The sequence below is a fragment of the Phocoena phocoena genome, chromosome 2 (assembly GCF_963924675.1).
Source record: "Phocoena phocoena chromosome 2, mPhoPho1.1, whole genome shotgun sequence".
Taxonomy (NCBI): domain Eukaryota; kingdom Metazoa; phylum Chordata; class Mammalia; order Artiodactyla; family Phocoenidae; genus Phocoena; species Phocoena phocoena.
In genome coordinates, this window is record NC_089220.1 from 30,244,120 (window position 1) to 30,269,366 (window position 25,247).

At 43.0% G+C, this 25,247-nt stretch overlaps 1 protein-coding gene across 5 annotated transcripts in view; it reads right to left on the bottom strand.

Moving 5' to 3' along the window:
* The window catches only part of SIPA1L1 (signal induced proliferation associated 1 like 1), a 143,961-nt gene that overhangs the window by 52,062 nt on the left and 66,652 nt on the right, over positions 1-25,247 (bottom strand). For all 5 annotated transcript variants that reach the window (XM_065900642.1, XM_065900633.1, XM_065900625.1 and 2 more), the window contains exons 9-10: positions 18,541-18,810; positions 4,221-4,370 (exon numbers count right to left, since the gene is read on the bottom strand). In XM_065900642.1, coding sequence (XP_065756714.1) covers positions 4,221-4,370; positions 18,541-18,810 — 420 coding nt within the window. The remainder of the gene's footprint in view (positions 1-4,220; positions 4,371-18,540; positions 18,811-25,247) is intronic.

Sequence of the window (25,247 nt, forward strand, 5' to 3'; positions counted from 1 at the left end):
ATCTTCTCGGACCGGGGCACGAACCCGTGTCCCCTGCCTCGGCAGGCGGACTCTCAACCACTGCGCCACCAGGGAAGCCCCAAAATGTATAAATTTTAAATCGCCTTTAGGAAGGCAATTTGGAAATAGGTAAACTGGCATATATAAATTTTAAATCGCCTTTAGGAAGGCAATTTGGAAATAGGTAAACTGGCATATATAAAGGCAAATGTCTATTCCTGGAAAGAATGTTTAGCTATTTAATGAGCCCATTTTAATTTTCCCTGTGTAGACTAATAATATAACATAGGCTTAACTGAAGCATACGCCTTGATTAGTAACATCAGCAAAGCAAATACTGACTGAGCCCAGGAAAAAGGGCCAGAGTATAAAATTCAAAGATTCATGTGGAAATTTACAAATCTGAGTGTGGTTACTAATGAATGTATGAGTAATCTACACAATAAAACGCAAAAGGGCCTGAATTAACTGATGCATGTGACAGGTGTCTTCTTTGCTACAAATTGATAAATGTGTGGGCAGAACCACCAAGGGGTGCATTGGAAAGAGCAGGAGATTAGGAGGAGGAAGGCTGGGAGCCAAGTTCAGCTTCTCCACCCAGAGTCGCAGCAACTCTTATATGGATCCAGGGAGAAACATCTATATAAAAGCATTTGGAAAGCAGGGAAACTACAAAATATTTTAGTAAAACTCCTACTACAACATCTCCCTCATTACTTTTGGCACAAATCACTGTCATTTACAAACTTGACTTCTACGTCTCACTAAACAGAGTTACCTCCATTATTAAAAACAAACAAAAACCTTGATTTATGAAAACTTCAGTGAAAGGGCCCATTGAAAACAAAGGATTCACTAATTATGATCTCTGCCACTTCCTCCCTAGGTGGGGTCCTTGTTTAGGTTAGGAGAATGAATATCCTCAAACGGGTCCTATGATCCTCTTCTATTTAGTTATCTTATTTAGTTAAATATCTATTTATTAAATAGATTAATTAAATAATTTAATAGATTTACTAAATCTATTTATTAAATATCCTATTTAGTTATGTGCACTAACTAAATTAAGACTTTTCAAAAAGCCACAGAAGGCTTCCCTGGTGGCGCAGTGGTTGAGAGTCCACCTGCCGATGCAGGGCACACGGGTTCATGCCCCGGTCCGGGAAGATCCCAAATGCTGCGGAGCGGCTGGGCCCGTGAGCCATGGCCGCTGAGCCTGTGCGTCCGGAGCCTGTGCTCCGCAACGGGAGATGCCGCAACAGTGAGAGGCGCGCGTACCGCAAAAAAAAAAAAAAAAGCCACAGAGATCAAAGTAAGAAGTGGATCGGAATCTTGCTTTTACTTTTTGGTAGCAGCGGAAACCAAAGACAACTTTTTAAACTTCTGAATTTAAAGTCAAATGCTTTTTTGGCTGCCTGCTTTTAAAGAAATGATAAAGTAAGGCTGCCTTTCAACTTTGCCTTGAAAAACATTTTCATCCGATGAACTTTCAATTTCAGTTCTCGCACACACTCCTAGTTTACTACGTGCCAGGGCATCAGGGCTATGAAGGTCCCATCCTTGAGGCGCTCAGACAAAACCTGTTCTAATTTGACACTGTGCCTCTTTCTGAAGAGCTTCATTGTCCCTTTGTTTGGAGGAGCACTTAATACTTTAAGAGTCACGGTTCGGACTTGAAGGAGTTTTTAAGTAATCATTTGGCTGATACATGAAACGCGTTCACTGACCAAGAACGTCTACCTCGTGAGACAGTCCATTGCTCTCCAGGGCAGGCTGACAGCTTCGAAATACCTTCCTCATAATGGGCTAGAAACTCCTTCTCTATAACTTTCACCTATTGAGCTCAGTTGCCCTCAGAGACAAGTTTAATCCCTCGGCTAGGAGTGCTAGGAGAAAGCCATCGCGGCCTCCTTGCCTCCACAATGCCCACCTGTGGGCTGTACATCCGCGGTTACGATTCTCACACCACGACCTCCAACTCCGCATCTGCCCGGTCCATCCTTCCCTCTGCACGTGCCCTGCCTCGTCAACATTCCTCAGAGTACGTGGCCCCAAAACACATCTCAAGGATGGTAGAACAGACCCTATGTCTTTTCATCAGTGTTGCTTTTTAACTCTCTCTCATTCCCATGCTAAACTGGTGCAGGTGCCTCTTCCGCCTTCACTCAAGTAGAGCAGGTTTTATTAACCAGCCTGTGAAACTGTGCCTCTCAACTGATTTGGATGGTCTCAACATCCTTACACCAGGGAGCAGGCAGCGTACAACACGTACAAGCAAGGCACAGGGAGGGCAACAAAGGGGCGGATTACATTTATGGACGATCAGTGTGTCCGGACCTGTTGTTATTACCTCACACTTTGGAGCTTTTCCAAGTTTAACATTAATGAGTCTGCAGCAGACTCCACACACTCCTGCTTCACTGTCACCCTGTACCTAGTTATTTTTACTGGGCTAAGTTAAGGAGTAGATGTAACGATTGTTCCCTCGGTAAGTGTGAACTTTAGGATCAAACCTGGCCCATGAGTAAGGCATGTGAATCAGACAGTGAACACCAATATCTCTTGCATCACTGATACAGACAACAATTGCTTGGGATCTAAAGGAAAACACTCTATCAGTATCTTCTTGTAAAGTTTCACCCCAGGTAAAACTGATGTTATACCGTATAGCAAATAATTCCCAGGTAACCTCAAAAGCAATGGCGAAAACCCTCAATACCACCTATGGCAGGTTTAGTATTAAATATCAAGTCAAATAATTACCACTGCATTAAAAAAAAAATAGTGTATGTAGCACGAACACTGGGAACCATGTTTCTAACATTAATATTCACCAAAAATGAATGTTTCAAATTACATTTTGGCATGCCTTGAGAGTGTATACCAAAATGGACAGAAGAAGCAAACAATGATTTTGTTGTGGTTGTTAGCTCATTTATATTTTATTGCTGCATTAACACTGAAGTTGCAGTGAATTCTTACTTTTGAAGTCAAACCAGGCCATTTAAAATCTGCTAATTAAAACAAGAAATAGCAAGAGGGAAGAGATATGAAAACATATGTATATGTATAACTGATTCACATTGTTATAAAGCAGAAACTAACACACCATTGTAAAGCAATTATACTCCAATAAAGATGTTTCAAAAAAAAAAAGAAATAATTAGTTGGGCTTGTGGTGTGGGATAATAATAATATTTAATTCATAAAACTTCTTGCAGGGGCTCATAAATAAGAGCTAGAATTTTTTTTTTTTACTAATTGTCACTGAAGTAATTAAAATAAGAAATGTGCATTTTAGATACGCTACCAAGGGAATCCTTGGTGGTAGGGTGGGGAGGGAAGTATATTTTATAGTGGTTTTTGTTATTTACTTTCTGCTAACATAAACATTTAGCAAAAACATGAATAAAATTACACTTAGCCATAAAAACCAACACAATACTATAGGATAAAAAATATCCATTATGAAAGTATTCTCGTAAGCATAATTATTTTGTAATATGGTAAAATCTCAAGAAAGTACACAAATCGTGCATTTGTTAAAGTAATTCGGGGAAAACTTGGCATAGAAACATCCTTTTTTTAAACACCCCGTTTTTGATTTTCCAGTGGTTTCAAGTTCTTTATCAAGTTCGCCAGAGGTATCCCAGCAGGAAGCTTGTGAGGAGCAAAGCCAGATCATGTGTGTCATGTGATGTTTTGCTGCTAATTACTTCCCAGCTTCAGACATTCCAATTTCTTTACCTTTTAGTAGCCTCTTTAATCATGGACACTTAGCTTTTTACTTTGTGAGTCTGGTCAGAAGCAAACAGATTTCTAAAGCGTGAGAAAAATCACTTTGAGCTTTGGATACGATAAACATTTCCCCTACTTTAACATCAGTACAAACTCCACCCAGTGCAAGCAGTATACTACTGAGTTCCCTTTGGAGGAAATTTTAAGAAGTGGCAAAATCTGTACTATGAAACTAGACAATACATATAATGGAGGAACTGATGTAACTTGATTTCTTTGCCATTGAGTCCTTAGAGACTAAAGAATGATAAACTTCCTAAGAAGTGGTTTGAACCAGCCATGAAAACGTTTTTTAATCTGGAGTATTAACTGTATTTTCCCTTTTGCTCTTTCGTGAACTGATCCAGTCTGGCTGAATGGAAGTTCTTTTACACGTCTCAATTACATATGAGAGACAGCGATGCCAACTCTGGCACACCTACCCTTCGGGCATGGACTTTTGCCTGTAAGTGCCCCCGCCAGAGCCAGTCTCGCTGGATGAAGACAGATTGCTCGGGGAGTTGCGACATGGCTGGGATCTTGCTAAAGCCATGGATGAGACCGTCACATAGATGTCTGAACCAGGAGACAGCCTGTGTGTGCAAACCAAAAATGTGAAGTCAACAATTCAAAGGGAAAATCCCAAGGCAATGCATGATGGATAACATATGAATGGGACAAACGCAGCCACTTCGTGGAGATAATAAAAATAAAGCCAGCTGGAAGCCCACAAAAGAAATTTCCCCATAAAACTACTCCCTAAGGGGACAGCTGGAAAACTGCCTTGAAGGGGGTGGGGGCGTGAAAAAATAATAGGGGAAAAAAGGAAAACATGTATGTTTCCAAAAGCTGCCAGAATTCAAGGGCTGAACTGCTTATGCAATTTCGTAGTATGGCAGGGCGAAGTATAAATGAGCCCCAGTGACATTAACATAGCAATTAATCCCGATTTCCCCACTGGCTCTCTCAGAGTATATGACCACAGTGAGACCAGTACACTCTTTGTATGCTTCTTTGTTTTCCAATTTTATTACTCAAAGTCTGGAATGAATATTCAGAGATTGCTATTTAGTGTGTATACATTTGGTTGAGAGTAGCATCACCGTATAAAAACTTCCATGGAAACGTGCCTAGAACTGCAGTTGTTGAATTTCACTGAAATGACTGAGTTTATATAATAACACAGCAGAGATGTGCTCCACGTAGCCCACAATACACCTCTTTCTAAAATTAGGGATCCCTCACCCTGTGGACTGGCTCGACACAGAAACCAGAGCTTTGGAGTTCGGAGAGACGTGATTTGCTGGCCTCTACCTTCTCCACTCAAATAGGCATTGGGGCAACTGCTGGGATATTAACAAGTGAGCCTGAAGACTCTGACGAGACATCAGCTAAATCTCGATAACAATGATATTTTATTTCCGACGTGAATGCTGGCACAGATCACTGGCTCTTGTAGCAGGGCAGGTCATTTCCATTTTATAGCTGAGGGAGGGGAATCAAGGTGACTTTTTCAATAAGCCAGGCTTCTTGATTCTGAGTCCACTTTCCTCTGCCCCCCTACAGAAGGCTGGGTTTTCTGTGCTTAATAAGACGGTTTGCAAGGGGTCTGCAGGGTCAGGCGATTTTGCACATGAAGTCTTACACTGAAGCCAAAGTTTTGAAGCCTTGGGACTGAACCTGATTCACTGAAACATGGCAGTTTTTTACAGCGAACCTGCGTACCTTCTGAAGCAGGGCAGGATGGGGCTTCAGGTACAGAAACTGACAGAAGGCGTAATAAAATCACGCCGAGAAGCTTTTCTATCAGAAAAAGAATAAGGACAGGCACCGAAAAATATGACCCCCCCCCCCGCCCCCGCAAATCCGTCTGTGCCCACGTGGCAGATCTGACTTGGGAGCCCCGGTTCTTTCCTCAGCGACAAACCTGTTATCAGCTGTGATTCTGTTATCCCTTCTTTTCTATTAAAACATCTCCCAAACTTCTCACTGCTTATTCTGAAGTACTTGGAAGGGGACTGGAGTGGGGGAAGAATGGGAGGAGTAGGTTACAAAGAAAACGAGGTAAGGATTAAGGAATGGCATGAATCACTCCTTTCTGTTTTAAGAGTTTGGCTTTTAGATGCACTTAATACAGAGAAACTTCAAAAAACAGTTCATTTTGCAGCTGCTTTGATTTTCTTACTGCGAAGAGGAGGAGGTGTTACAGAAAGATGGAAAGAAAGGAGACGGCAGCAGAAATGTGAACGGGGTTGGGGCCAATGCCACGTCTGGGGGCCTGATGACTTTTTAGCTCTCTTTGGGGTAAACAAGTAATAGCCAGTGAATTATATTCACGGTGAATGTTAAAATGTTTTTGCATCTACGAAGAAGTGACAACATGATTCCACAGCCAAAGTCAAGATGTAACTTTTGTATTTATATTTAGAGCTTGCTTTTCTTACCCTGCTCTCCAAAACGTACATTAAGCTAAAATATCTCATGCTACTTCTCAGCCTCAGCTCTTTTATTTGGCAAATGTATCAGAAAATTCTATTTGGTTGCTGGAGTAATCCCAAAGTGAAAAAATAGCATTTCCAGAAGGCCAGCATTCATTCCAATGCCTTTTCTGAATTTATATAACTCAATAGTGGCTTTGTTTTCAGGCTGTCCACACACACAGAACACACATACAGCAACTGATGGAAATGCCACCCAAATGTTTTTATGACTCTAAATGTATGTATGGTAGGCAAAAAAAATTTCAGAATTAGCCCTTATTCTGATGACTTACTATTCTTTCCAAATACGCTGAATTTGATACCATCTCACAAATATTATTTGAGAACAGATCTAGGTCAGGGAGAGGGAGGTACCCACCTGCCTGGCACTGGCTGTCTACTTCTGCCAGAGGCTGCGGCTGATCATTTCTGCAAGTTGGGCTCGTTGCTGTCTTGCCACTTTGAAAAAGAATAACCCCCGCATTGGCTCACATGGGAAGCCAGCATGCTAACCTCTTGAATCTCTGACTTCCCCCCTACTCTACCTTAATGGATCACAAGTCTTTTCTTCTCTTTTGAGATAAACTCAGATCCTTCTACGTTCTCTCAGTCTTAATGAGCCCGGGCATCTGGATGTTAATGCCCAAATAGGTTTATAGGACTAAGATGAATACATCTTTCACTCGCCGTGAGATCTTTCGATTCTGTGGAATATGAGAAGTAATCTTCTTCAAGAATGCTATGGTCACTGTCAGAAAGGAAATGTCTAAAAATCTTTTAGCCTTAATTTCAGTAGATTCTCTTCCCTCCATTTTTATCAATTGAGCTGAGAAATAACTAAATGTTTTTAAAGTAACCGATCTTAAATGTTCTCTAGGGCTATGACTTCCCTCTGCAGAAATAAAACACCAGGGCTTTTGGACTGTACAAAGAATGCAGCAATTGAAAAAGTCCTGATCATCAGCTCGACAGACAATACTCCCATAGTCTGCAGGACTGCACTCAAGTCAGCTTTCCATTTATATGCAGCACCTTTCACTGCAATGAAAACAAAGAGTTGAATGGGATGGATTAGGAAGAGATGGTCCAAGATCAATATCAGTTCTTTTTTCCAGAAGCCTCCTCACGTCAGGATAAAAGAGAGAAGAGAAGTGCCAAAAAAACCCCAGATTTCTGATAGAATAACCCCTGCCCCCCACCATACCCTTCCCATGACTCAACTCACAGAACTAACATTGATAGACTCTTATTATTGATCTCTTGAGACTGTGACATCCATTGATGGATAAGGAACTCTCAGCATGTGAGTAATTGATGCTTCATTTTTCTTTCCTGAGTATTTATGTATGGGTTTAATTATGCCTCTGTTTCCTGCTTTTTATTCCAAAGTGACAGCACTGCTTGGATGTGTCCAAGGAGATAAGGCCCTCTGTAAACTCAAGTGCAGACAGCGGAATGACGGCAAGAACGACCGAGAGGATTTCAAATAGCAGCAATGACTGACGAATGAGATATCCGAGTCCTTAGTTAAGCACAGCATTTCACCACAACTTAGCGATGAAAACACTATTCACCCAGGGAACAGGATCCAGTCAAAGTCTGTTTTTAGCAATGCCTATCAACCAGGATTCTTCCAGAATTGTTTTAAAAAACTTCTCTAAAATTCCTCAACGTAATGTCATTCGGGTGCTGTATCCAGACTAGAGTTTGAACAAGTTGTATACAAATTCAATCACCCCACCCCCCTGTTGTTTCATCTCTTCCTAACTTTGTGAACCAGAGCCATTCCTGGCTTTCTGACCATACGATCCCTATCAGCTGTAACAACTGGACCATGGAAGTCCTGTTCCGACTGGACCATGGAAGTCCTATTCTGATGAACCTCCTGTGACAAGATCAATTTACAACAAAGAATAACCCTTGCATAGTTAGGGAAATACAGCAACTCATCTCACCGAGATAACCGATCATCATCTCCCAGCTGCTGGCAAGCTGTTGGAGCTTCACAGCCTGGCATACATCATGGGTGCCTCTTGAGAAGAGTCAATTTTATATCTAAGGGTGACTCTACAGGACAGAACATAAAAATGGATTGCAGACAGGACCAGATACATCATTTGTGGGACTCAGTGCAACATGAAACTCTGGGTCTCCTTGTTCAAACGTATTACAGATTTCAAGCAGAACACTGAACCCTGCTAAGCGTGTGGCCCTGTGCAGCTACACACCTGAAGCTGGCCCTGATGGCAGCACACGTGGCTGGGCCCCCTTAGCACACAAACACGCATGCGTTCATCTGGCAAGTATTTCTTGAGCACCATCTGTAGATGGTGGTAGGCTTCATCCCTGCAGCATGGTGGCTAAGGTAGGGGCTCCGCAGTCTGGTGGCCTTGGTGCTAATTTCAGCTCCACCACTAACCAGCCAGGACTCTGCACAAACGATTTCATCTCTCAATCCCCGGGCATCCTTATCTGTAAAAGGGGGAAAGGGCCACCAACTTACTGGGCCTGTTGGGTGGATTAACTGAGAAAAACTCACATAAGGGACTCTGAACAGAGCCTGGCGTATGTGCCATTTAGCTGCCATCGTCATTTGTCATTTTCTAAATATAATGGGAAACTAGAAGAGTCAAACAAAAAGCCAGAGATTGGGAGACTCTAGGCTATTTAATCAGGCTGGATTCCGATTCTCCCCAGGAGTGGGGACTGGTGGGGAGACAGCAGTGAACTTGCTAGCAGGGCCGCAGTATATGAGTCAAACACCTCCCCTGCCATCCCTCCTTGTGTATTGGTGCTTGCTCCTTAAAAGGAGCCTGCAGATCCTAAAGAGGTGGGTCCAGAGAAAATGGTCCAGGGCCATCTTCATGTGGCCTGAAGCAGTGTCCAGCAAGCCCTCTGGTGGTACAAGTCACCAGCCGAGAGCCCAGTGGCCAGAGACACACATACACACTCGGGTGAAGAGATCAATTCAACTCTGCTGACCACGCCCAAGGACACTCTGCCAATCTCATTATTTCACAACAATCGTTCCTGCAGGTAAAAAGGAGACTAAACCCACTTTTCCCGGCTAGCACTTCAATGATAGGTGGATCCCAGACTGCCACTCTGTCACCATACTGAGGGAGTTCCATGGGTGGAAGTAGACCTTGGTCAGACCAGTCACTGTCCCGGGCTCTGAACAAGAGGCTTATGGGGAGACTTCACACTGCTGACTGTGGGGGTGGGTCTAGGCAGCTCATCTGTCTCATTCTCACACGTTTACACATGTGTTGTGCGATCAACAAATCTTAAAGAAAAACGTCAGTGGTTTCAAATATAAGGCAGCGGGATATCCCTTTTTACCCCTGAGAATTATTTAAATTCCTAATGATAAACGTGTCCGTATGGCCGATGTGCCCTCATCAGGCAAAGGGCCTAAGACTCCTGTTGCCTTCTCCATGAGGGGAGGGCTACAGCAGGACCCATAGTAGACCTGGCTTCTGGGAAGGTCTTCCCCGTGTCAGGTGTCTGGGGGTGGACAAGGGGGTGCTTTTGGAGGAAGCCCCAGGGCCACTGTGGGCCTTTAGACCCTTCCCATAAGGTGGGACCAGGCCAGGCCTCCCTGGGTGGTCCTAATGCAGCACTCCCTTAAAGAAAGGGCTAAGAGGGCAAGACCCTGCTGCTGGATGCAAGTAGGAGAACGGCTCCTTACTGACACACAGAACGGTGTGCCCAGCTGCCACCTCATTCTCTTCCCATAACACCTCCGCTTTCTACAAGATCACCTCAGTCTATCCTAATTCAGTGGATGGTTTTTGCAGTATTTCCTACACCTGCTCACCATGACTGTTCCCAGCACAGCAGCCCTCCTGAACTCAGCCTCTCCGTCTCACCGAGGGTAACCAGGACGCTGGCGCTGAAAACGGCACAACTTGCTCCTGGGAAACACACTGACTCACCACATGCGTGACTGCAAACAGACTCACCAGTCCAGCCTGGCCAGCTCTACCCACAGCCCTAAGCGCCCAATTGCAACTAGCTCTCTTTGACTTCCATGTAGCTGTGTGTAGAAGAGCATCTCCAAAACGACACCAAAGACAAACAGGGACTACCATTTTCTAAGCCTCACTGTGTGCCAGGCCTGTCGTAAGAGCTCGGGTTGAACACAGAGTAACTGTATTACCTTAGTTAATCATCATGCTGACTCTGAGAGGTGGGGCTAGTGGCCCGTTTGGTTCCTGGCGATGATGAAGTGTGGACGGGATCAGGAACTTCCCACCATCACATCGCTCCCAAGGGGTGGGGCCGGGATGCAAGTCAAGGCCCCTGGACGGCAGAGCCTGCACTCCTGGCACATCTGGGAGTTTCTGGGCGGGTTACAGTAAAGCACTGGTGGCTCTGCAAGGAGGAGCCCCCTGGAACACTTCCCTGGGTGGAGTGCAAAGCAGCTACTTTCAAGGCTCAAGGAACGATGAAGCAATTCAAGAGCCTAAGCTGGGGACCACATGGGAGCACCCTGGTCTCATTCCCTGGCTCACTCTAGAGTTTATAAAAGAAAGGAAACTGGGAGGTGTGCCAGGCTCAGGCCACTGTGCCCATTTCCTGAATGCTTGAAAAGGAAACACCTTTGTTCTCTAATCTAAAAGTGTGAACTTGCAAATTATCTAAACTCTGACCCCAATGTAGATGCCGGAGTACACTCACTCCTTTGAAGAGTTGGGGAAAAAGAGGCTTAAGAGCTCGGTGAGTTTTTTTTTTTTTTTTTTTTTTTAAGACATCATTATTGGGGTATAATTGCTTTACAATGGTGTGTTAGTTTCTGCTTTATAACAAAGTGAATCCGCTATACATATACATATGTTCCCATATGTCTTCCCTCTTGCGTCTCCCTCCCTCCCACTCTCCCCATCCCACCCCTCCAGGCGGTCACAAAGCAGCTCGGTGAGTTTAAGTTAAGTACAGCCCTCTGCTTTTCCACCTTAACTTGGCTGACAAATAAAATGCCGTAATTCAGTTCCAACCTAACTGAAACCAATTAGAGGAAATACAATCAAGAACAACTCACTTTTCACTTTGAAGTTTAGACAGCTTTACCCACAATATGCTTTTAAAATAGGAGTAATCTAAACTTAGTCAACAAAAAGCAAAGAATTCTACTTAAATCTAAGCTTCAATTCTATAGCTTTATCAGATTATAGCATGTTTCACTTTTATGTGTCATTTAATTTTATAAAAATAAACTGATTTACCTGACTGTCCATTGATGGATGAATGGATAACAAAATGTGGTACATACATACAATGGAATACTATTCAGTCTTAAAAAAAGGGAAAGGGGGCTTCCCTGTTGGCGCAGTGGTTGAGAGTCCACCTGCCGATGCAGCGGACACGGGTTCATGCCCCGGTCCGGGAAGATCCCACATGCCGCAGAGCGGCTGGGCCCGTGAGCCATGGCCGCTGAGCCTGCGTGGGAGCCTGTGCTCTGCAACGGGAGAGGCCACAACAGTGAGAGGCCCGTGTACCGCAAAAAAAACAAACAAACAAAAAAAGGTAAAGGTTATGGACTTAATGACTCCCCCCACTCCCAAATTCATATCTTGAAGTCCTAACCCCCAACGTAATGACATTAGGAGGTGGGGTCTTTGGGAAGTAATTAGGTTAAGATAAGGGTGGAGCCCCCATGATGGGATTAGCACCCTTATAAGAGGAGGAAGAAACCAGAGCTCTCTGCCGTGTGAGGACACAGCAAGAAGGCCCTTTCTACAAGTTAGGAAGAGGGTCCTCACCAAGAACCAAACGTCCTGGAACCTTGATCTTGGAATTCCCAGACTCCAGAACTGTAAGAAGTAAACGTCCATTGTTTAAGTCACTGAATCTATGGTATTTTGTTATAGCAGCTTGAGCTAATAAGCAAGAAGGAAAACTGGACATATGCTACAACATGAATGAACCTTGAATACATTACACTGACATGAAATAAACTAGTCACAAAAGGACAAATATTGTATGATTCCACTAACATAAAGTTTCTATTTATGTGAGGTACCAAGAATAGTCAAATTCACAGAGACGGAAAGTAGCATGGTAACAGCCAGGAGCTGGGGAGAGGGGGAGTTATTGTTTAATGGACACAGAGTTTCAGTTCTGGAAATGGATGTTGGCGGTGGTTGCACAAGGATGGAAACATACATAATGCCACAGAACTGTGGTTCAAATGGTAAGTTTTACGTTATGTATATTTTACAACAGTAAAAAAAAGTTAAAAAAAGAAAAAAAAAACCAACTGATTTATTTTCTCCCAAATTGATTTACTTCTGTTCCTACTTCTTTAAGTTTTTTTGCTTACTGGTTTAACTAATGAAGTTTTAAAAAAATTCACTGCAAGCCTATTAAAATGCCAGAATCAGTGGTTGGTCCTTGGGATACGATGATGAATAAGACAGGCTACCTTAAATTGGAAAAATGGACCAATAAGATTAAAATGAAGTATAAGTTCTGTGAAGGAAGCAGACAGGCAGCAATGTGAAAATTCCCAGGATGGGCAAATGAAGGCAGAGATGGGAGGAGACGTGTCAGAGAAGGTGAGGCTTGGGCTTGGTGTTACAATACCAGCAGCTGTTAAGCTGCTGAAGGATGGGGTAGAAGGCAGATCAAGCCGAGCTGCAGGTATAAAGGTTATCAAGAGAAAACCTGGCAGCAGAAAGTCACAAGCCTAGAGCCTGGGAAAGACAAAGCCACGTCAGTAAATCCACAGCGGGAGGTGGACTTGATACTGAAAGCTGTGCGGAAGGCTAAGATGAAAGGCAGGGCCTGAGGAGCAATTCCCTTTGTATTAGGCCTCCCATGCAGTCTGCAGCTCGGACAGGGAGAAAGTGAGAGGCTGTTCTGGCCAGAAAAATCTTAGTGTGAAACGAGAGCCCCTAAGGCAACGACAAGGAGGATGCTTACAGGAGGGACTCAACCGAAGGGTAGAACTTGATAACTAAATGGGTGTGGAGATGGGGATGAGGGTGCAGGAGGCTAATTATGAATTCTAGTTCTGCTCTGGCTACTTGGGCAGAATGCAAAGCCCTTCAGCAAGATGGGCAACACGTGAGAAGGAAGAGGTGGAGGGCGGGCAGGAGTATGGCTGAAGTCAGTTTGGGCTGGTGAGTCTGGGACACTGGTGTGACATTCAAGTGCAGATATTCAGTAGGGAGACGGGCATATGAATATGAAAAGTAAAGAAGAGGTCAAGATCAAACGTGTACTATCCAGGAACTGCCCACATACAGATTACGGCTGAGGTTACTAAAACAAATAAACTATCCAGAGATACTGCACAGTAGGGGATTAAAAGAAAAATGAGGAAGGAGTCATGGGGGACACAGCATTTGGGGGGGATAAGACAAATGCAAAGAGCTGACCAAAAAAAAAAAAAAAAAAAAAATCAGGAGGAAAGTTTTGGAAGATAAGGAAGAGGAGTTTGAAGGAGGAGGGAATGGCAAATGGTATCGGATATGCCGAAGCCCACAGCATCCAGTGACTCTGGGAATACAGCAGTCAATGGGGATGCAGCCTGAGCACCCCCAATGAAACTCAAGAGTCAAGGTCCTCATGTCAACTCAAACAACTATGATCCAGGAGGGCAGTATTTGAAAGAACAAGTCATGCAACTACTAGCCACAGCTAATATTCCAAACAAAGGAAGAGTAAAGAATAAATGCGTGCTGGCTTTGTGTGAAAGCAGAAAATGACACCGTGAGGATCATTAACACAGAACCTGTTCGAAATAAACCTAGAAAACATTTCCTTGAAAATAAAGATTGAGGGACTTCCCTGGAAGTTCAGTGGTTAAAAGATCCTGCATGCAACACGGCACGGCCCAAAAAAAAAAGGAGAACTCTTTTCATTTGTTTCAACAGTATCCTCCAGCACAATCTTCATGCTCTGTATGGCGCAGCTGTGTCTGCAGAGGAGGGCGGCGTTAGGGAGGCTGCAAGTGTAGCCAGCTGTAACTCCGTAAAGGAACCAACACTCCATCCAGCTGCTGAGTGCCAAATACAGTAGGGAAAGGGGAATAGTATAGTATCCAGGTAAAATGCAGAAGTATCAATGGTTCAGTAAGATCCGACATTAAATATTTATATAAAGCCTGGAAATACTTCATCTACAAAAAAGAGAAAGGAAAATTCCTTTGTGTGCCAACGTGCCTGTTGTTTATGCAAAGCCTCTGAAATAGTTAAGCTTTTCTGAACATGTTAACCCAGATCAGGGTTTTACTACTGATCCCACGTTATGTTTAAACACAGTAATGTCTTAAGTTCAATGTACTATAGCCAGCTGTTTATTTATTTATTCATGTGTTGGGTCTTCGTTGCTGTGCACAGGCTTTCTCTAGTTGTGACAAGTGGGGGCTATTCTTTGTTGCGAGGTGCGGACTTCTCATTGCAGTGGCTTTTTTTTTGTTGCGAAGCATGGGCTATGGTATGCGGGCTCAGTAGTTCAGTAGTTGTGGCTTGCGGGGCTCTAGAGCGCAGGCTCAGTAGCTGTGGCACATGGGCTTGGTTGCTCCACGGCATGTGGGATCTTCCTGGACCAGGGCTCAGACCCGTGTTCCCTGCATTGTCAGGCAGATTCTTAACCACTGCGCCACCAGGGAAGCCCTAGCCAGCTATTTTTATTTTAGTCCTACCCTTACACTCTAGATAAATTTGAGGCCGGAAGACCAATTGCATCATATTACCTATTTTTGTTAAATATTAATTCTGTCAATAAGAACTACTCCCACAAATACCATAAAATTCTGTACTTGAAAGGCTACCTAGAGAGCATAAATCTCCTGTATTTAAACCCAATCAAATCAGACTTTTTTCTACTTAGATGGCAAATGCGTCATCTGTTCTTACTGCATCAGTTTCTCTTAACAATGTATAGAGAGCACAAGTCAGTGAAATAATTCTTGTTAGAAACTCCAAATACCAATACCTTTTAGTATGTCAAAAATCGTGACCTTGGTACGAAAGGAAAAAGGATAATCTGTTCCACAAGTATTTTTAAAAAAATTATTTCGAATGGTCTTTAACTCTGGGATCTTGCACACAATTTAAGAAAAACTATGCTTCTAGTTTCTAGAAGATTAAGCAGTAGATTAAGTTTCTACAAGCAGTATATTCAGTTTTCATCTAAAATGAACCGTGCTGGGTCCAACCGTGGTGAATGAAGTAGGCAGATTTGTGTAGCACGTGCAGAGTGGCTTGAGGCGGCTGCTAACTTAAGCTTAAATACAGCTGGTTTCTCTACAGTTAAACACAACTTGCCTAACCTGGAGGAGAAAGATAAATGGAACAAACCAACCGTGTAAAGGCAATACAGCTGACCCTTGAACAACACGGGTTTGAACTGCGTGGGTTCACTTCTACGGGGATTTTTTCAATACATACACTACTACGTTTACCATCTGCAATTGGTTGAATCCGAGGACGTGAGGGTCAATTACGGGACTTGAGCAGGTGCAGATTTTGGTATCCATGGAGGGCTCTGGAACCAATCTTTGCGGATACCGAGGGACTATCCTTTAGTCTCAGTCTCAGGCTCATGCCACTATTGGTAAGGCAAGATTCATGGAATGGCAGACCTGGGCATTTGTTTTGACTATTTGTGATTCATCTGAACGGTCCATATCACACTCTCTAGATGGCCCAGGTACAAATGCAAATGGCACCCAGGGCAGGGCTGGTATGAAGGGGAGAGTCAGATGGAGGAGGTGCGCCCAGCCAGGGGCCTCACTTTCACATCACAGTAAAGTGGTTTGTTCTCAGTAAGACTATGAAGGGAATGCTTAAATTTTTTAGTTATATTTTACTATGTCTCATGGAGGAAGTTATATTCCCAGGTACACTGTGTGAATCTGAGGAACCTGGAAGTATTCCCGATGAAGGACACGAGTCTATTCTATACTCAAATATTCTGCAAACAGTAGCAGTACAAAGTTTCTCAAATAGTACCTTCTATTTATGATTCAAAGTTGAAACTTAACTAATACTGCTTCACTAAAAGTTAAGAATGATGGGATAGGACAGCGAACTCTTAAATTTTCATGAAAGAATAGCCGTCTAATTACCACACCTTTCAAAATGAAGAGGAGACAAATAACCTGAAAATGTAAGGCTCAGATTTTACAAGCCCTCCGTCATAAGATCTTAAATCCTAGCCCAGCGTCCTCAAGGATATCTGAAACTAAGAAGCCTCGGAGGGAAGTGAGTAGAGGTTAAAAAACCATTGGCAGCCTCACGTCTGTCACCTGCATCTTATAGCTTGGAGAGCCCCAGGGCTATTATTATTAATCTTATAGGGAGAGCACGTGGATTCCCTTTCCTCTGGGTGGAGTTATGATGAAAGGCAGACACAAGTACCCACAAAAAGAACCTCCAGAACTCAAAGATCTCCATCTGGAAAAAATGGAGTTGATGCCTTCTTTAGCACTAAAAGTTGCTTGCATCCTAAGAGGATAATTAGCTACAAAAAATATTTTCACTTTCAGAGGTCAGTATGTTCAGCAATAAGCTTTAGTTTCTGTTGCAGAAATTAAATTCAACGTGGAATCAAAATATATTCTGCTATTTTATTATAGGGACTATTGTATAAAGAAAATAACACAAATCCAATTTCACTCATAAAAGCCTGATGACTGTCCTGGAGAGAAAGAAAATACCATTGAGAGGAACAAAAGGTCCTTCTCTAAACAATGGTTTCCTAGGTTCATCCTTCCAAATGTGGGCCAAATCATGAATTCCAGTTAACACACACCTCAGAGGGAGCCAAGTCTGGAATGTGCAGAACAAAGGATTTATTCAGTGACCACTTGGATGTTTTTCCTTCTCGAAAATAATGAAAGCAAGAGGAGTCCAGATGGGAATGCAGCCACTTTGGGAGAGGAATCCTTTATTGAGATAAATAGCAAGGCTCTGTAAATAAATCCCCAGTATTACATGAGGAATTTTAGAAAGACAACTGGGCTTTTTTTTGGTTGTCTGTTGTGATTAAACTATTTCTACATGGTATTCTAGTATTTCTGAAAGAGTTAAGTGACAATGTTTTATGTCTTTTAAGATAAAAGACATCATTGTGTGGTTTTGAAAATCTCCAACTTTCTGCTCTCAACTTGAACCAATGACTCCTGAAGGATAGCTGGGATCTCTTTTCCTTGGCGCCCTGTTCTTGCTGGACCTGGTTCCTGAGGCTCAGATGAGTCAGGCTCTCATTTTTGCTCCAGAGACCTTCCTTCTACACATAGCAGCTCCTGGAACAGAGACTTCTCCCCACCAGCTCTGAGGGTTCCTGATCCTTCTGCAGTGCGGGGGCCACGAAAACACTCAGAGATGTGATCAAGACAAGCACAGTGATGGCGAAAGGATGGTGCATGGACAGAAAGAAGTTGGCTTCTTCTAGGAGGGCACTAGCAGGTTACTGAGCTAAACCGTCTCCTTCATTAGCCTAGGTAATTTGGGGTAACTGAATTTATAGTGCAATGATTTAAAATTATGTAGTCCATTTGTATTCACATTTTAAGAGTACTTTATCGAGTTCAATTTTTGGCCAAGGTTCTTAGTTCACAGTGCTGCATTTTACAGTGAATTCGAGACAAAAGTGCTAGGGCATGCTGGTTAAGGAAGAGTTCACCAGTTATCACCCGTGACGGAATCCACTGTGACTTTCAACTTAACAGCAAACCTCGTTTTGTTACTTTCTGGGATCCCTCAATCCCTCTCCTTTGGCTTACTTTACTCAGGACTGAGTGTTTTAACATATCCACTATTTTCTTTTACATTCAGAGCAGTGGAAAAATATGTTTGTGCTATACTGGTGGATTTCCCTTCTCACAATTCTTTATTAACAAAGTGACACAAACACAGACACTCAACCAAAAACCTGCATTCTCTTGCCACTGTTGTATCACTCATCTCCAAAAGACACAGACTGTCAAAGATGATGATATGGTCAGTGTCACCTCAAAGAGTCTGCCAAGTTCTAGTTCATATGGCTACTGAGCATGCAGTGATGATTTCTGTTGATATCACATGAAAATGAAAGAGCAAAGCCCAAATACCACTGTACAGAGCTGCATGCTTTGCTGGAATACATCTTCACTTATCCTGATGGCTTTGGAATGCTGCCATGCTTTGAAAACCACTAGTGCATGCATCTCAGTTTTAAGTCTTGATTTCTAGTAAAATATGGGAAGACCTAAAGCTAGTGCTTACGGGCCTGGTGCTATTTAAATTTGGGGCAGAGATTTAGAGAAAAGCTTGGGAGGCACACTCACCGCCTCTCCAGTGGGCGCCCGTCACTGGAGATGCTTCGAGGAATGTTGGCGGCTCTTTCTGGAGGAGGCATCTTCCCGTCTCCTTTCCCGGCATTCAGCCTCGAGGTCATGGGACTCTGCACCTGGGATGGAACTTGAGGTGAATGAGGCCCCTTGTTGGCATTCCTCTGCCACTTGTTATTATTTCGAAAGGGAAACTTGAATTCGTAGGAAACCCCTTCGTTCATTTTGTACTCCATCACTGGCATGCGGTAGGTCTCAGAGCAACTCCTAAGGGGAGGGCACAGAGAGAAAAAAAATCAATATTGCTTTTTCTTGTTGGTGGAGCCACACTGATTCTCATTAACAGTTAAAATGGATCAAACACCTCATTCTCAAGTTTCAAACCATCTTTCGATCATTAGGCCTGTAATTTTTTTCCTTTCAAAAACCAGAACCCCAGGAAGTATTATACTAGTATTTTCTTTTGATCGATCCTAAATGCTGAGTACGAGATATGGAGTCTTGAAAATTCAGTGAGACCTATGGTCACCCTGGTGGGGATGGGGGTGGAGTAGGGGGCAGAGTCAGCACTGAGACCTGCGGAGGGAAGGTGCCCAGACAGCATGGTGGGAACAGACCCCTAAGATGGGGCCTCGGAGGAAAGAGTCAGCTTTATATCCTTAATCGTAAGGGAAGCTTTAGATCCTTCCCTTACGATTAAGGATCTAAAAGGGTATACAGTTTTGAATTCGTTGGGATCCCAATAGTCAAAAATAAGTGGGGAGAATTCTTGAAATCCAAACTGAGAGCCAAATTTAGCTCAGGAGGAGGGGGAAAAAAGCCAGTTATTGAAATCAGCAATTATCAAATCACCAGGGAACAAAGCATAATCTGAAATCAGGCCTTTTTTTTCCCCCTTGAAAGCCAGAAATCTCCCATAGCAGAGCTGTCCCCAGGCAGCAGTCTGAGTGAAATTAATGGCAGGCACATATGTCTTCCATCACTTTACCCTCTTTTTGTGCCATCATTTCATCCCCCAAAACTTAGGAAACGAGGAACCCACTTTCCATGACCTTTGCCCAAACAACCAAGGAAGGTTCGACCAATTATTGACTTGATTGATAGAAAAATTACTGAAAAAACCTACCCCCACGAAAACATTAACTCAAACTGTGCATTTGAATTTCATCACTAAGAGAAAAAATGACTTTCTTTCTTAAAGACATTTCAAAGATTGAGAAGCAGGTGGGAAGATCTGGAAAGAAAAGATTAAGAGTAATTACGAAATAGTCCTTTAAGAGGTACTTTAGAGATAGCATAAGGGGAGTCCAGATCAGTGCTGCCCAACAGAAATACAATATAAGCCACAAACAGGAGCCATGTATGTAAGTTTTAAATGTCTAGCAGCCATACTACAAAAATAAAACGAAACAGGTGAAATCAATAATACATTTTATTTAACTCAATATATCCAAAATGCCATCATTTCAACATGTAATCAATAAATCAGTATTACAAAATTTACGAGACATTTTACATTCTTGTACATTTGGAGTGTATCTTATACTTAGAGCACGTCTCACTTGGGACCAGCCACGTTACAATGGCTCTGTAGTCACAGGTGACTCATGGCTCCTGTACTGGACAGTGTAGGTCCAAAGGGCATCCAGCTGAAGGCCTGGTCTTGATTTGGGGAAGGTGCTTATGTTGGTGGGAGAATGAACACAATGGAACGGGCCCCCCTCTATGACCTTGTCCATGTATCTCAGGGTATGACTCATGACATTTTAAATGTACCCCACCATGCGTCCTCTCCCACGTCTCCATGACAGCCACAGGTTTTGAAAAGTGCTGCTTTTGGAGCATGTGCATTTGCTGGGGTCCTTGCCCTCCTCAGTCTTAGCCCAAGTCTCCAATGGGCACCTTTGCTTGGAGTTTCCTTAACCTCTCCCTCCGACTCCTCAAAAGCCTAGGTCAACCTTAATCTGACCCTATGCCCAAGATGCTGCTATGCCCCTTTTAATGGTTTGATGACAATGGCTTTCAAATGTTTTGGACCACAATCCTGGTGACAAGTACATTTTACACTGTGATACAGCACAACCGCAAATACACACACACATACACCCTTCCTCTGTCAGCTTCCATTCTGCTATATTCTGGGTTAATCCATTTCATTAAAAAAATACATTGGGTACAACCTCCTAAACTCATTTCATGATCTACTTAAGAATAACGATCTACAGTTCGCAAAACACTGTATGGCCTACTTGACATTAGTTTCAGCAGTTTTGACTTCTTATATAATAAACGCTTTTCTCTGAAATGAAGGATTATCACCTTAGGCCTTGATATAATTTCTAGCTTTGAATCAATATTTCTGACAAAAATATGCCATTACCATACTTTTTTGGTTGTTAACACAGGTGTTACTGCAGTATATCTGAAGTCTTTCATTTCTGATCATGCAGAATCTAGAGCTCTGGATCTGGAAATACAAGAATGTGGCAAGAATGCAAAATGCAAGAATGTTGTAGCTTGCCAAAGAAATATTAATAAAAATTTATAATAATGCATGGAAAAATTTCTTTCTACCTCAAAATCAGCACTAGCTTTGCTTCTCCTCAGCACTGGTCTATTTAACTTGTAAACTCAGTGGATCATATCATCCATGTCCCTTTCTTTTTTTTGTTTTTCGCGGTACGCAGGCCTCTCACTGTTGTGGCCTCTCCCGTTGCGAAGTACAGGCTCTGGACGCGCAGGCTCAGCGGCCACGGCTCACGGGCCCAGCTGCTCCGCGGCATGTGGGATCTTCCCGGACCGGGGCACGAACCCGTGTCCGCTGCGTCGGCAGGCGGACTCTCAACCACTGCGCCACCAGGGAAGCCCCATGTCCCTTTCTGTTGGCTGCCAGGAACCAACCACATGTACAGAACACGTACAGACCTTTATCATGTATTCCAGGGCATTAACTTTTCAAAAATTTCTCCCTTGGCCACGTTTTCCATTTACCTCCCCACATTCCCCATTTCCCCACCGCACATACACAGAGATTCCCTCACTGAATTTTAATTCTGTACCTCCATAGGCTGATTCAGGCCCATATTGCATCAGGGTAGCGAATAAGTAAATAATTAAAATAGAAACAATCATAATGTAATATCAAATAGACAATATCAGCTTTGGGGCCTTAGTTTCTTTGTAAAATGAAAGACTTGTAATTGATAATTACTAAACTTTCTTCTAGTTCAAGCACTCTTTGAAAGAGTCTTTCAAGCTGCATAATGTTTAATACTAAAACTGGTTAAAAGATCCCATTAGCCAAAGATTTTGTCTCCTCTCTATATTTCATCCCCACCACCCTTAGCATATTATTAGAGACCTTCTGCATATTCCATAATCACAGAATGACGTACGATAAGGCCAAAGCAGGGAGAGAAGATTCATTTACAGAGAATGAAAAGCAAAGATTCCATAGCGCTGAACCTTTGCCACCCCGCCGCTTCTGACTGCCTTCTAAGGGCGGGGGGGGCGGGACACCACTAGCTTCTGCTCCCTTACTTATCCCTATGAGAATGATGCATGGAATCCAGAAGTGGGCAGTACACCGAAGGACAAAGATAAAAGCTGGCTTTTAATGACCTGCATGAAAGTTCATAAAAGGATTTATATTGTATTACTCCAAGTAAAATCTGGTGTTGAACAATAAAAACTCGGGCACCTAGAGCTCACGATGGGCCAGCACTAATCTGGCTGCCCTACACGAACTCTCTGAAGTACGAGTATCAATATCCCCGTTTATCAGATGGGGAAATAGAGGCCTAGAGAGATTAATCTGCAAAGACTACACAGTCAAGAAGAAGTGGCAGAGCCAGGATTTGAACCCACAGAATAAGTCTACCTGTAGATTAGTCTTATTTTAGTCACTAACTAAAGGATATTTCTACTCCAGGTTCCCAAACTTCATCTTATACTGACTATTGCATTTCATTCGGGCATGGGCTATGACAAAATGTCAACAATTCTTAAAGAGCTATGGTCAAAAGGAATTACAATTTCGGTGCTAAAAGTGACACATGGTGACAAGCTGAAACCATAAGTTAATTGAAAAGTCACTCCATCTTCTTTCTCTTTTTCAGTCTTTTCATTCTAACTTTTTCCTCTAATTTATTACCCACTACTCTCTCCTTTATTCCTAAGACACTAAGAAATACAGATAGAAAAATCAGCCGAGCGGTATACTGAACAGAACATCACAACACCTGGACTCCTGAATCAGAAAAGTTGGATGTCTGGGGACAGCTGTGTCCCTAATCATTCATGTGACTTTGGCTTGGAAAAAAAAACTTAACCTCTTTGAACCAAAGTTCCTCATCTAAAAAATATGAGAGACTTGAACCAGATGATTTCTCACAGCCCTTCTAGCTCTAAAGCAGGATGCTTTTGCAGTTTGAAATAATTGTTTTTTAAAATGAAGAAAAAACTCTGCAACCCATTCTTACTTAAAAGGTAATCTGGTCCTTTGAGGTAATGTGTTTTTAGCTCTTCCTCTTGAATGGCCCTTGATTGCTTTCTTTAGGGAACTACATTCAATATAAGGGAAAAGAATATGAAAAAAAATATATACACATATATGTAAATACATAACTGGATCACTGTGCTGTACACCTGAAATTAACACAACAATGTAAACCAACTATACTTCAATTAAAAAAACAAACCCATAGGCTGGTGGCCCTCAACAGAATGATGGCCTACCACTCCCATGCGATACCATTCAGAGCATCACAACTGAATCTGTTATCTGGGTACTTGTAATTTTGCCTAGACAATGACTGCTCAAGAGTCAGAGGTCACAGACACCAAGACATACAGCTGGTCATACACGCTGATTGGCGATGGAGGGGATGGGGGTCCCTCCTGCAGTGCAACATCTTATTCTCTGGGGGGAGCCTTCTGATGATGTCTGCAGCCAAATCCCAAACCTGTTTCTGCCAAGACTGCTTCCATCATGCTGTCATCCTAGTTGGCCCTATTCACTCTCTGGGCAGCTACTAAACCTCTCTAATCCTCATTCTCATTGTTTCAATGGAAATGAGGCTGCCATGAAGATTGCTTTGTTTTTAAAGCCCAGTACACAGTAGGGTCTCAGGAATTTTGCTTTTCTTTCCCGGTCCTCTCTTCTCTTTAAAACAGTTGCCTCTGGAAACAATTCATAGAGGGTCTGCTTATGTCCTGTGAATAGGGAAAAGAGCTTGATTTAACAGGTGTTACTAAAGCCCCATTTGTTGTTGTTAAACTGGCTTTTTCACTTACAAGCAGCTCATGCAGCTCAATATCAAAAAAACAAACAACCCAACCCCAAAATGGGCAGAAGACCTAAACAGACATTTCTCCAAAGAAGATATACAGATGCCCAAGAGGCACATGAAAGAATGCTCAACATCACTAATCATTAGAGAAATGCAAATCAAAACTACAATGAGGTATCACCTCACACCAGTCAGAATGGCCATCATCAAAAAATCTACAAACAATAAATGCTGGAGAGGGTGTGGAGAAAAGGGAATCCTCTTGCACTGTTGGTGGGAATGTAAATGGATATAGCCACTATGGAGAACAGTATGGAGGTTCCTTAAAAACCTAAAAATAGGGGCTTCCCTGGTGGCGCAGTGGTTGAGAGTCCGCCTGCCGATGCAGGGGACGCGGATTCGTGCCCCGGTCCGGGAAGATCCCACATGCCGCGGAGCGGCTGGGCCCGTGAGCCATGGACGCTGAGCCTGCGTGTCCGGAGCCTATGCTCCGCAACGGGAGAGGCCACAACAGTGGGAGGCCCACGTACCGAAAAAAAAAACACAACAAAAACCTAAAAATAGAACTACCACGCGACCCAGAAATCCCACTACTGGGCACATACCCTGAGAAAACCATAATTCAAAGAGGCATGTACCACAATGTTCATTGCAGCTCTATTTACAATAGCCAGGATATGGAAGCAACCCGAGTGTCCATCAACAGATGAATGGATAAAGAAGACATGGCACATAACTACAATGGAATATTACTCAGCCATAAAATGAAACGAAATTGAGTTATTCATAGTGAGGTGGATGGACCCAGAGTCTGTCATAAAGAGTGAAGTAAGTCAGAAAAACAAAAAAACTGTACGCTAACACTTATATATGGAATCTAAAAAAAAAAAAAAAAATGGCTAGGGGCAGGACAGGAATAAAGACACAGACGTACAGAATGGACTTGAGGACACAGGGCGGGGGAAGGGTAAGCTGGGACGAAGTGAGAGAGTGGCATGGACATATATACACCACCAAAAGTAAAACAGACAGCTAGTGGGAAGCAGCCGCATAGCACAGGGAGATCAGCTCGGTGTTTTGTGACCACCTAGAGGGGTGGGATAGGGAGGGTGGGAGGGAGGGGGATGCAAGAGGGAAGAGATATGGGGACATATATATATGTATAACTGATTCACTTTGTTATAAAGCAGAAACTAACACACCATTGTAAAGCAATTATACTCCAATAAAGATGTTATGAAAACAAAACAAAAACAAAACAAAAACCACCTGCCTTTTCAAAACTAGTGACTCTTGCATATGAACATACGTGGGTGTTCGTGATTACATACGATCCCCACGCCGGTGTCTGTGTCCTGGGACCCTTGGATCCCGGTGACCCTGAGAAGCACGCTGCGGGGGACGGAGGGCAGC